Raw genomic sequence first — 13,145 nt, 5'->3', positions numbered from 1 at the left:
TAAATGTATTTTCTTAATGAAATGCTGTGTATATGTATGGCTTGTTATTGTAGCACATGAAAAGTCCCCAGAAATCCTTGTTGGGTTGTATAGCAGGGATCTCCTGTACCTTTTGTATTGTACTGTAATTGTGTTGTCCCCCCTATACATTGTAAAGCGATTGCCTGTCTATTGTCCATAGATTGTAACAATTTTGTAACGATTTTCCATTTGTTTTCTATGCTTTTTAATGATTGCCCATTTGTTGCCCATGTATTGGAATCATTGCCCTTGTGTTGCCAGCATATAGTAATGATTGCTTACATGCTGCCCAGTGCTCACATATTATCATGATTGGCTGTTTGTTACCTGCATATTTACTGTACATAAACTCCCATTTGTTACAGGTGGTGTATTATAATGAATACCTATTCCTTGCCAGAATATTGTAACACTTGCCCATATATCTGATCTACAGTATGTCTGTATGTTGAATGTACACGGAGAGAGATGGATGTGACAGTGAAAGGGTGCTTGAGATCAGGGCCGGCGCTACTATGAGGCAAACTAGGGAGATGTCTAAGGGCACAGCCATGACCAGTGCCATATTCCTCTCCTGTCACCGTTAAAGGGGGCAGTGTGTGCAAGAAGGGGGCAGTATTTACAGGAAGGAGGGTTTTGGTTTAAAGGGGGGAAGTGTGTGAAGGAAGGGGGGCAGTGTGTGAAGGAAGGAGGTGTAGGTTTAAAGGGGGGGGGGAAATGTGTGAAGGAAGGGGGCAGTGCGTGAAGGAAGGGGGCAGTGCGTTAAAGAAGGGGTCATTGCGTGAAGGAAGGGGGCAGTGTGTGAAGGAAGGGGTCAGTGTGTGAAGGAAGGGGGCAGTGCGTGAAGGAAGGGGGCAGTGCGTGAAGGAAGGGGGCAGTGCGTGAAAGAAGGGGTCATTGTGTGAAGGAAGGGGGCAGTGCGTGAAGGAAGGGGGCAGTGCGTGAAAGAAGGGGTCATTGCGTGAAGGAAGGGGGCAGTGTGTGAAGGAAGGGGTTAGTGCATGAAGGAAGGGGGCAGTATGTGAAAGAAGGGGTCATTGCGTGAAGGAAGGGGGCAGTGCGTGAAGGAAGGGGGCAGTGCGTGAAAGAAGGGGTCATTGCGTGAAGGAAGGGGGCAGTGCGTGAAGGAAGGGGGCAGTGCGTGAAAGAAGGGGTCATTGCGTGAAGGAAGGGGGCAGTGTGTGAAGGAAGGGGTCAGTGCATGAAGGAAGGGGGCAGTACGTGAAAGAAGGGGGCCAGCATGAGAAGGAGGGGGCCAGTGCGTGAAGGAAGGGGCAGTGCGTGAAGGAAGGGGAAAGTGCGTGAAGGAAGGGGCCAGTGCGTGAAGGAAGGGGCCAGTGCTTGAAGGAAGGGGGCAGTGCGTGAAGGAAGGGGGCAGTGCGTGAAAGAAGGGGGCAGTGTGTGAAAGAAGGGGGCAGTGTGTGAAGGAAGGGGGCAGTGCGTGAAGGAAGGGGGCAGTATGAGAAGGAGGGGGCCAGTGTGTGAAGGAAGGGGCCAGTGTGTGACGGAAGGAGTCAGTGCGTGAAGGAAGGGGGCAGTATGAGAAGGAGGGGGCCAGTGTGTGAAGGAGGGGGCCAGTGTGTGAAGGAAGGGGGCAGTGTGTGAAGGAAGGGGGCAGTATGAGAAGGAGGGGGCCAGTGCGTGAAAAAAGGGGTCAGTGGAAGGGGCAGTGTGTGAAGGAAGGGGCCAGTGTGTGAAGGAAGGGGGCAGTGCGTGAAGGAAGGGGGCAGTGCATGAAGGAAGGGGGCAGTGTGTTAAGGAAGGGGGCAGTGTGTGAAGGAAGGGGGCAGTATGAGAAGGAGGGGGCCAGTGTGTGAAGGAAGGGGCCAGTGTGTGAAGGAAGGGGCCAGTGTGTGAAGGAAGGGGCCAGTGTGTGAAGGAAGGGGGCAGTATGAGAAGGAGGGGGGCCAGTGTGTGAAGGAAGGGGCCAGTGTGTGAAGGAAGGGGGCAGTGCGTGAAGGAAGGGGGCAGTGCGTGAAGGAAGGGGGCAGTGTGTGAAGGAAGGGGGCAGTGTGTGAAGGAAGGGGGCAGTGCGTGAAGGAAGGGGGCAGTATGAGAAGGAGGGGGCCAGTGTGTGAAGGAAGGGGGCAGTGCGTGAAGGAAGGGGGCAGTGCGTGAAGGAAGGGGGCAGTGCGTGAAGGAAGGGGGCAGTGTGTGAAGGAAGGGGGCAGTGTGTGAAGGAAGGGGGCAGTGCGTGAAGGAAGGGGGCAGTATGAGAAGGAGGGGGCCAGTGTGTGAAGGAAGGGGCCAGTGTGTGAAGGAAGGGGGCAGTGTGTGAAGGAAGGGGGCAGTGTGTGAAGGAAGGGGGCAGTGTGTGAAGGAGGGGGCCAGTGTGTGAAGGAAGGGGGCAGTGTGTGAAGGAAGGAGTCAGTGCGTGAAGGAAGGGGGCAGTGGAAGGGGCAGTGTGTGAAGGAAGGGGGCAGTGCATGAAGGAAGGGGGCAGTGTGTGAAGGAAGGGGGCCAGTGTGTGCAGAAAGAAGTGTAGAGTTAAAGGGGGCAGTATGTGCAGAGGAAATGGGGGGAAGTGTTTACAGGAAGGGGGTGTAGGGTTAAAGGGAGGGGAATTATGTTCAGAAATGGGGGCAGTGTGCAAAGTTTTATTTTTATTTATTTTTTGGAAGGGGGGTGTGCTGTGCCGCAAAATGCATTGACCTTCCTCATCTCTCTATGGTGTTCAGTGGCTGTATTTTGTTACCTTTTATATTTTTTCCTTTGTAGATTGAACATAGTACCCCTACTTATGCACACAACAAAAAAAATTAAAAAGAAATAAACGCGCTTGCACGGTTTCTGCCCTGAGTTTTGAAGAGGGCCAGTGTGTGAAGGAGGGGGCCAGTGTGTGAAGGAAGGGGGCAGTGTGTGAAGGAAGGGGGCAGTATGAGAAGGAGGGGGCCAGTGCGTGAAAAAAGGGGTCAGTGGAAGGGGCAGTGTGTGAAGGAAGGGGCCAGTGTGTGAAGGAAGGGGGCAGTGCATGAAGGAAGGGGGCAGTGTGTTAAGGAAGGGGGCAGTGTGTGAAGGAAGGGGGCAGTATGAGAAGGAGGGGGCCAGTGTGTGAAGGAAGGGGCCAGTGTGTGAAGGAAGGGGCCAGTGTGTGAAGGAAGGGGCCAGTGTGTGAAGGAAGGGGGCAGTATGAGAAGGAGGGGGGCCAGTGTGTGAAGGAAGGGGCCAGTGTGTGAAGGAAGGGGGCAGTGCGTGAAGGAAGGGGGCAGTGCGTGAAGGAAGGGGGCAGTGTGTGAAGGAAGGGGGCAGTGTGTGAAGGAAGGGGGCAGTGCGTGAAGGAAGGGGGCAGTATGAGAAGGAGGGGGCCAGTGTGTGAAGGAAGGGGGCAGTGCGTGAAGGAAGGGGGCAGTGCGTGAAGGAAGGGGGCAGTGCGTGAAGGAAGGGGGCAGTGTGTGAAGGAAGGGGGCAGTGTGTGAAGGAAGGGGGCAGTGCTTGAAGGAAGGGGGCAGTGCGTGAAGGAAGGGGGCAGTGCCTGAAGGAAAGGGGCAGTATGAGAAGGAGGGGGCCAGTGTGTGAAGGAAGGGGCCAGTGTGTGAAGGAAGGAGTCAGTGTGTGAAGGAAGGAGTCAGTGCATGAAGGAAGGGGTTAGTATGAGAAGGAGGGGGCCAGTGTGTGAAGGAGGGGGGCCAGTGTGTGAAGGAAGGGGGCAGTGTGTGAAGGAAGGGGGCAGTATGAGAAGGAGGGGGCCAGTGCGTGAAAGAAGGGGTCAGTGGAAGGGGCAGTGTGTGAAGGAAGGGGCCAGTGTGTGAAGGAAGGGGGCAGTGCGTGAAGGAAGGGGGCAGTGTGTGAAGGAAGGGGGCAGTGTGTGAAGGAAGGGGGCAGTGTGTGAAGGAAGGGGGCAGTGCGTGAAGGAAGGGGGCAGTATGAGAAGGAGGGGGCCAGTGTGTGAAGGAAGGGGCCAGTGTGTGAAGAAAGGGGCCAGTGTGTGAAGGAAGGGGGCAGTGTGTGAAGGAAGGGGGCAGTATGAGAAGGAGGGGGCCAGTGTGTGAAGGAAGGGGCCAGTGTGTGAAGGAAGGGGCCAGTATGTGAAGGAAGGGGCCAGTGTGTGAAGGAAGGGGGCAGTATGAGAAGGAGGGGGCCAGTGTGTGAAGGAAGGGGCCAGTGTGTGAAGGAAGGGGCCAGTGTGTGAAAGAAGGGGCCAGTGTGTGAAGGAAGGGGGCAGTGCGTGAAGGAAGGGGCCAGTGCGTGAAGGAAGGGGGCAGTGCGTGAAGGAAGGGGGCAGTGCGTGAAGGAAGGGGCCAGTGTGTGAAGGAAGGGGGCAGTGCGTGAAGGAAGGGGGCAGTGTGTGAAGGAAGGGGGCAGTGCGTGAAGGAAGGGGGCAGTGTGTGAAGGAAGGGGGCAGTGCGTGAAGGAAGGGGGCAGTATGAGAAGGAGGGGGCCAGTGTGTGAAGGAAGGGGCCAGTGTGTGAAGAAAGGGGCCAGTGTGTGAAGGAAGGGGGCAGTGTGTGAAGGAAGGGGGCAGTATGAGAAGGAGGGGGCCAGTGTGTGAAGGAAGGGGCCAGTGTGTGAAGGAAGGGGCCAGTGTGTGAAGGAAGGGGGCAGTATGAGAAGGAGGGGGCCAGTGTGTGAAGGAAGGGGCCAGTGTGTGAAGGAAGGGGCCAGTGTGTGAAGGAAGGGGCCAGTGCGTGAAGGAAGGGGGCAGTGCGTGAAGGAAGGGGCCAGTGCGTGAAGGAAGGGGCCAGTGCGTGAAGGAAGGGGGCAGTGCGTGAAGGAAGGGGCCAGTGTGTGAAGGAAGGGGGCAGTGCGTGAAGGAAGGGGCCAGTGTGTGAAGGAAGAGGGCAGTGCGTGAAGGAAGGGGCCAGTGTGTGAAGGAAGGGGGCAGTGCATGAAGGAAGGGGGCAGTGCGTGAAGGAAGGGGGCAGTGTGTGAAGGAAGGGGGCAGTGCGTGAAGGAAGGGGGCAGTATGAGAAGGAGGGGGCCAGTGTGTGAAGGAAGGGGCCAGTGTGTGAAGAAAGGGGCCAGTGTGTGAAGGAAGGGGGCAGTGTGTGAAGGAAGGGGGCAGTATGAGAAGGAGGGGGCCAGTGTGTGAAGGAAGGGGGCAGTATGAGAAGGAGGGGGCCAGTGTGTGAAGGAAGGGGCCAGTGCGTGAAGGAAGGGGGCAGTGCGTGAAGGAAGGGGCCAGTGCCGTGAAGGAAGGGGCCAGTGCGTGAAGGAAGGGGGCAGTGCGTGAAGGAAGGGGGCAGTGCGTGAAGGAAGGGGCCAGTGTGTGAAGGAAGGGGCCAGTGTGTGAAGGAAGGGGCCAGTGTGTGAAGGAAGGGGGCAGTATGAGAAGGAAGGGGCCAGTGCGTGAAGGAAGGGGGCAGTGCGTGAAGGAAGGGGCCAGTGCATGAAGGAAGGGGGCAATGCGTGAAGGAAGGGGGCAGTGCGTGAAGGAAGGGGGCAGTGCGTGAAGGAAGGGGCCAGTGTGTGAAGGAAGGGGGAAGTGCGTGAAGGAAGGGGGCAGTGCGTGAAGGAAGGGGGCAGTGCGTGAAGGAAGGGGGCAGTGTGTGAAGGAAGGGGGCAGTGTGTGAAGGAAGGGGGCAGTGCGTGAAGGAAGGGGGCAGTATGAGAAGGAGGGGGCCAGTGTGTGAAGGAAGGGGCCAGTGTGTGAAGGAAGGGGCCAGTGTGTGAAGGAAGGGGCCAGTGTGTGAAGGAATGGGGGCAGTGTGTGAAGGAAGGGGGCCAGTGTGTGCAGAAAGAAGTGTAGAGTTAAAGGGGGCAGTATGTGCAGAGGAAATGGGGGGAAGTGTTTACAGGAAGGGGGTGTAGGGTTAAAGGGTGGGGAATTATGTTCAGAAATGGGGGCAGTGTGCAAAGATTTATTTTTATTTATTTTTTGGAAGGGGGGTGTGCTGTGCCGCAAAATGCATTGACCTTCCTCATCTCTCTATGGTGTTCAGTGGCTGTATTTTGTTACCTTTTATATTTTTTCCTTTGTAGATTGAACATAGTACCCCTACTTATGCACACAACAAAAAAAATTAAAAATAAATAAACGCGCTTGCACGGTTTCTGCCCTGAGTTTTGAAGAGGCATTTTTATGAACTTGGTGATTTTAAGTGCAAAAATAAATGTATTTTCTTAATGAAATGCTGTGTATATGTATGGCTTGTTATTGTAGCACATGAAAAGTCTCCAGAAATCCTTGTTGGGTTGTATAGCAGGGATCTCCTGTACCTTTTGTATTGTACTGTAATTGTGTTGTCCCCCCTATACATTGTAAAGCACTGCGTAAACTGTTGGCGCTATATAAATCGTGAATAATAATAATAATAGTATATGCTCATGCAAAAAAAAACACATGCTGCAGACAAGCGTGTTTCTGATAAATATATTCCCTTTTGTATCTTTTGCTCCAGCCTGTAATAACAAAATGATGAATCAAATCCGGTTTAGTTACGTTGTTTCCAACAGTAGGGCTGGAATCCCCCTCTTCATAATGACAACAGCAGAGCTGCCATGATACTTCATTAAGGAAAGCATAAACATAATAAAGGTATGGCACTTAAATACAATATGATAAGAATCGAGGGCTGAGAATCGAGAGCAGCGGCTTCATCATGGTGGTGACAGTGGGGGGGGGGGGGGGGCCGCATCAAACAATCCACTCACTACCGCACCCCTGATCAGCCGTCTACCAGCCACGCACTTACCCCATCTAGGTAATGGGCAGCTCTTCCTCCAGGTGGTGGTTTCACCCTGTTTCTCCCCTCGAATGTCCTCCCTCTTTTCAGAAACCATGAAATCAGGCTGAGACAGAAGTGCAGGTAAATCACCCTTGTTTAATAATAAAAGTAAAAAGAACAAATGTAGTCAAAACATAGCCAGAGTTCAGTAACCGGAAAGGAAAGTCAACCAAGCCAGAAGTCAGGGATGAATGTAGAGGAACAGCAAGCAGGATCTGGAGCCAGAAGGTCAGCAAAGCAAGTGTTGAACAGGATCGCAGGAGATAGTTTCTGTGATGTTGACCAAGGCGAAGGCAGAGATTCTCTTGACTGGATGGCTTAAGTAGGCAGGACTGACGAGCAGGATATCATCAACAGCTGAGTAACTGTGGAGAGATATGGGAGCTGGCAATTAGGCGACAGCTGAGCGGCCAGCCCTGAGAAGGAAGGGCTGAGCCCAGCCCTGACAACTCCTCCTTGACGGCCAATAAGATTGCTTCTCCTTTTGAAGCGTCTCATGCCCCGTTTCAAATTAGCTGGGGGGAGAATCAGGAAGACAATAGCGAATATTAATTCACTATTGTCACACAACAGGGTGGACTCGGGGCGCAGTGCTCTGTGCCCTGAGCTAACCCTTTTTTTTTTTGTTATTCTTTTTCAAGAGTTTAAAGTTTAACACCACAGAACAAGTTTCAAATCTATGCGATGGACTCAATTCTGACAGACAAAAATCAGGAAAACCGTTCGTCTGTGTGCTGGTCTGGCGGACCAAATACGACGCAAGGGCAGCTATTGGCTACTGGCTATTGAACTTCCTTGTTTAGTCCCGTCTTACGTCATCACGTTCGAAACTAACGGATTTTTGAACGGACTTAGTCCGTTCGTGTGTGGGCAAGTCCGTTCGCTCGGAAAGTCAGTCGGACCTCCACCGAAAGTCCCTCGGGAAGATCGTTGGACCTAGTCCATCGAAAAGTCCGGTCGTGTGTACGCGGCATTACCTGTAGGTAATATTAATATCTCCTAAACCTTAAAGAGGAAGTAAACCCTGATGAGTTTACTTCCTCTTTGATTCCCTGCAAAGGTAAAGCATAATGGGCTACTATGCATTGCATAGTAGCCCATTATGTGTCACTTACCTGACACAGGAGCCAGCGAAGTCACCGCTGTCCCCTGTAGTCCGCCGCATCCATCTTCTCGGTGGGTCTCGTTGCTCCGCCGCTGTCATTCGACGAAGCAGCGATGATGTCACTCCCGCGCATGCGCACTGGAGCCGCCACTCGCGGCATATCGCCGTTGACAGCGGCGCGCTCAGTGCGCCGTAGACAGCGGTGCCTGTCTTTCGGCAAATATCTCCTAAACCGTGTAGGTTTAGGAGATATTTCTTGGACCTACAGGTAAGCCTTAATCTAGGCTTACCTGTAGGTCAAAGTGGTTTGTAAGGGTTTACAACCACTTTAACGGTTTAGGAGATATTTACATTTAATCCAGCCGCTGACGTCATTCTGCGCATGCGCGTTTAAGACCCGGCTAAAGGTCCGGCAGAACTGCCAGACCTTTCTGGGAAAAAGACTCCCGCGCGTGCGGCGAGAGAGTGACGTAACGCGGCTTTCGGCCACTCTCAGCCCCGGATCCGCCATACCCGGAAGACACACCGAGGCAACATGTCAGCTCCCTCGGAGTGGATCTGGCGAGATACCGGCGCCTCGTTCTACGGTGAGTATTTCAAAACGAGCTAGTATGCACTGCATACTAGCTCCTTATGCCTTTGCCTTGCAGGTTTTTTAGTTTTTAAAAAAAAAGGAGCGGGTTTACTACCGCTTTAACCACCTTTTTATTAAATAAAAGTATTACCTGGATATGATCTTAATACAACCTCTGACTCAGTAAAAGTACATAAAGGAGGGTACCATTAAAGAGAACTTGGGGCTTAAGATGAAGATGCAAGTATGGGGTGCTACTCATTAGGAACACTTCCTAGGTTTCTTTAGCAGAAAGGTATTCCGCCGGGATGTTCCTCACTTTACTGAACTTGGCTGGGCAGCCTCATGAGGAGTAGGTGGCTTTATATACTGGGAAGCCATTATTTGTCAGGGATTTCCAGAAATTTAGAGATGGTGCCTCACTCAGCTTCCATTTCAGGAGTAAGCCAATGAGTGTCTTGGTTGCTCGGAGAAAAGCCAGGGATCTCACTAGACGGAGCAAGCATATTTCTATTGACAAGGAGGATGTGGATAGTAGTTAGGGAAGAGATCAAATCAGTAACCTCTACCCAAAACCTACTCACGTTGGCACATATGTTTGAGGTCCACCATGGTTTCCATGCATTTCCGAGCCGACCCATTTTGGAAGCCAATTAGACCCTCAGGCTCTCATCATGTGCTTAAAAAAAAAGCCCTGTTGGAATCCATTCGTCCAGCGTCTTGCATGTGGATTGGGGGGGCGGCCCCTGTTCCCCCAATGGACGGGCCGCCACCGGGCGGTGATATCCTATCCCATACAATCTGTATACGCTGGTGCCAGTTTCTAGGCACCAATACATGTTAGCAGGGCTTCTGAAATCACGGGGGCCCCGTACAGCCTACCTGATAGGGCCCCACCCTCCTTTTTTTTTTCTTCTTTTTTTTTTAACAACAACCAGTCACTGGACAGTGAATGAATGGGAAGTGCTCTGAGGCATCCAGTTCATTCTCAAACCGAAACATAGTAAACACAGTTTACTATGCTTCAGTGATGAATGGACACAGTGCCAAACACTCCCTGTGTTCATTCAGGAAAGGAAGGGGCTGGCAAATTGGACATATTTACCACACAATACCCGCTCTCCATCCTGAAACATCACCCTGTGTGCCCTCAGCAGCTGCTGGTGGAGAGGAGAGGAGGGAAGCTGGCAAGGCTGCAAGGGAGGGGGGGGCACACAGGGAGGCCTGGACAGCAGAGGAGTGTAGCGTAGGCAGAGGAAGAAATAGGACGAGCTGCAGTGGGAGCCACAAGAGTTGGCAATCAGGCCGTACAGCCATCACTCCTGCTCAGCAGGTGCCCGGGCCCCTCTTTTGAAGTGATGGAGCCCGGGCCCACTACAGGAGGGCCGGCTGTACTGCCTTATCAGCGGCCCTGCATGTTAGTGTAAATGAATTATTTTTATACTGCCAACGTATTTTAATAAAAATACTTCACTGTGATACTTTACATCTGATTCCAGTTCAGTCATCTTATGCATGAGTGACACCAAAATTGGAGGAATTATTGGAGCCTATCCCAGGGGGGAAACCTAACCTCCGAGAGCAAAAAAAACGCTTTTTGTCCTGCCTGTAAAAAAGAGCGCATCCATATTCTGCGCACAAGCGGTTTAGGAATTCGGAAAATTGCGTTGGAAGATCTTTTTGGCCTTTTTGGCCCATTGGACTATAATACAAATTTCAATTTCACTTCCCACCTTGTGGTATCATATTGTATTTAAACGCCATCCCTTTGTTATGTTTACGTTATGCGTGGATTCATTCCATCCAAAGGGGCAGCTAACTTTTTGTATATTTTCAGATTTATGCTATAATAGGGATAAAACTTTTCAGCGGCAGGGCGTTAACAAGTCACGTTGCCAATCATTAAAATTAGAAGAAAAGAGGTTTAACCTTAAAATATGTAGAGGGTTCTTTACTGTAAGAGCAGCCAGGATGTGGAATTCCCTTCCACAGGTGGTGGTCTCAGCGGGGGGGCATCGATAGTTTCAAAAAACTATTAGATAAGGACCCGAACGACCACAACATACAGGGATATACAATCTAATACTGACATATAATCACGCACATAGGTTGGACTTGATGGACTTGTGTCTTTTTTTGACCTCACGTACTATGTAACTATGTAACTATTGTATGTTTTTTAATTAGGAGCCATACACTGGATTCATATTATTTTACTTTATTAGGAATAGAATTTGTTATAAATAAAATTAATCATCATAAATATTGGATGCCATGTCCTGACATGTTCCCACAATTTCACAAAGATACAATGTATAAAATATATAAAATATATAAAAATAAAATCAAGTTTAAAATAAATAAATTAAAATACGTTTGCTAAGTAAACACATTCAGTAAAGGAGTATTATAGTTAGGCAGCATTGCGTTACATTAAAAAGGTAATATACACATCAACTTACCAATCATTAGCTGTGGTGGCTGCATTAGTTTTTTTTTTTTTTTTTTTTGCTTTTTCCCCCCTCTGTTTTCACCTGGTGAGTTATGCCCTTGTACACACGGTCGGACATTACAACCACAAAATCCGTCTGATTTTTTGCCAACGGATTTTGGCCGAAACTTGTGTTGCATACACACGGTCGGACAAAGTTGTCTGAAAACCCGATCGTTCGGAATGAGGTGATGCAAATCACGTACGACGGGACTATAAAGGGGCCAGTAGCCAATAGCTTTCGACTCGTAATTTATTCTGAGCATGCTTGGCGCTTTGTACCATCGGAAATTCTCTACACACGATCGGAAAAAGTCCGATCGGATCTTGTTGTCGGAAAATTTTAGATCCTGTTCTCAAACTTTTTCCGTCGGAAATTTCCGACGGAAAAAGTCCGATAGAGCCCACACGCGATCGGATTTAACGACAACATAATCCGATCTGACTTTTTCCATCGGAATTTCCGACCGTGTGTATGGGGCATTATGGTATTTATCATTTTACCGCAGCGAAATCTGCCTCTTTCATCTTCAAAAAGTAGGCTGGAAGGGCATTCTCCTTGTTGTACCGCAGTGGCCATTTTAAGTGTGGGCAGCTGAAGCCAGCGCGCTTTGATTTCCTAGTCATTCAGCTGAATCTCTGGCCTCTCTAATTGCAAGTGTCATGCACGTGCAGTGCGGCCGCTTTCGCACTGCCCGTGCGTGTGGCTCAGCAGTCATAGTGCGCATCCGTGCACCTCGGCAGTCGTACTGCGCACGCACAGTGCCAGCGGCTGTAATGCCCGAACCTTGAAAATTGCAATAGAGGGTGGATAAGCGGGTGATCGGCATGGGAGTGTACCCGTGAATGAGCATTGCGGGCTATGCGCGTGCACGGTGAGGACAGTGGAAAAAAAAAATTCAAGAAAGAAAACCCCGATCACTCCTGGGATTACTGACCACCGTATCCCAAGAGTCATCGGGACTGCATCTGCCTACGTCATTCCCCTAGGCGTATGGAAAGAGAAAGTGCATGAATAAGGCATTTACTGGCACCAAATTGTAATTTTCTTTATACAAATAAGACAGTAAAGGAGGGGCAGAGAATTGATACCAAAGAAACTTTTAAAAAATGACTAAAGATCCGCTTTAAGCATTTAAAAAAAGAAAATCACTGCTCTTAATTGTCTTTCACAGCTTGGTCACTCCATAGGCGTGTGCACAGGGTGTGCCGGAGGTGCCTTGGCACACCCTAATCTGGGGCTCAATAAACCCATCAATTACAGGTCAGGTGATGGGTAGAATCTTCCTTGCCAACCTCTCAGATAAAAAAAATATATATTGTAAAGAATTATAAAAAAAAAAAGAAGTCTGGAGACTTCCCCGTGCTTTTATGTATACGGCAGCGCTGCGTCTGAGTTCCGACAACGCTGGGGGGGGGGGGGGGGTCATCCCTTTGCAAAGCAGCTAAAAAGTGTTGTTAGACCAGGACAGGATATTAATTCAGATTGGGGAGCAAAGACAGGATCACCAGGTACACAAAACAAGGCTTTCAACAATGAGCATACTGCCGGTGTACATCAAAGTTTGCCAAGGATAGCTTATCATTTTTTTTTTTTGGCTGGAGAACCAGGTCAAGCTGTCAGTGGTGATGCTCTGGATCTCAATCAGAACGAGTCCATAGACAGATTCCGTCTGTTCTAATATACACAAGTCTATTTCCACTGCAAAGAGTGGCCTGAGAGGTAAAGTTCAGTGCGATTCCATTCTTAATAAATATGTCCGGCGTGCCGGAATCCCAGCAGGGATAGAGGTATTGTAAACAGTTCCACCACATGGCTTCCTGATCGGTGATCCCCGCAGAGCCGAGGCGTGACAGTATAACCGTTTCTTATTGCACGTGTCCCTGGATAAAGTTCAAACATTCCGATTTTTCCCGGAGTAGTCCGATGTGGCCGGTGGTCTTGAGCCAGTGGTTTAGTCTATCTTGGCAGATTAAACCTTCCAGTCTGTGAAAAGAGGAAATTATTAATAGGTGACCCATAAAAAATACGGTAAGTTTTAGGGGTCTAGGTACAAAACGTTCAAACAATTAGGACGCAAATTGTGATACTTTCTCCTGTTATGTGAGGTTCTTATATCATCAGCACCATCTAGTGCAACCTGGGGGAACTGCAGCTGTTGTGGAACTACATTTCCCATGAGGCATTGCAAGGCTGGCAGTTACAATTACTCTCAGAGGCATGATGGGACTTCTGCACTGGGCCAGTGCTACCACTAGGCAGCCACCTAGGGCGCACTGCTGCCTAGG

The 13,145-nt window shown here is 50.3% G+C and overlaps 1 protein-coding gene across 1 annotated transcript in view; it reads right to left on the bottom strand.

The window, feature by feature from the left end:
• Window positions 1-10,567: 10,567 nt before the first annotated feature.
• LOC143927150 (uncharacterized) overlaps window positions 10,568-13,145 on the bottom strand; it is a 30,752-nt gene continuing 28,174 nt past the window's right edge. The window contains exon 5 of the mRNA XM_077451099.1: window positions 10,568-12,843. Coding sequence (XP_077307225.1) covers window positions 12,817-12,843 — 27 coding nt within the window. The 3' untranslated portion in view covers window positions 10,568-12,816. The remainder of the gene's footprint in view (window positions 12,844-13,145) is intronic.

Source organism: Lithobates pipiens, unplaced genomic scaffold, assembly GCF_037356315.1.
Source record: "Lithobates pipiens isolate NorthernLeopardFrog02 unplaced genomic scaffold, aLitPip1_a1.2 Scaffold_23, whole genome shotgun sequence".
In the NCBI taxonomy this organism is placed as follows: domain Eukaryota; kingdom Metazoa; phylum Chordata; class Amphibia; order Anura; family Ranidae; genus Lithobates; species Lithobates pipiens.
This window is presented reverse-complemented; position numbering and strand designations above follow the sequence as displayed.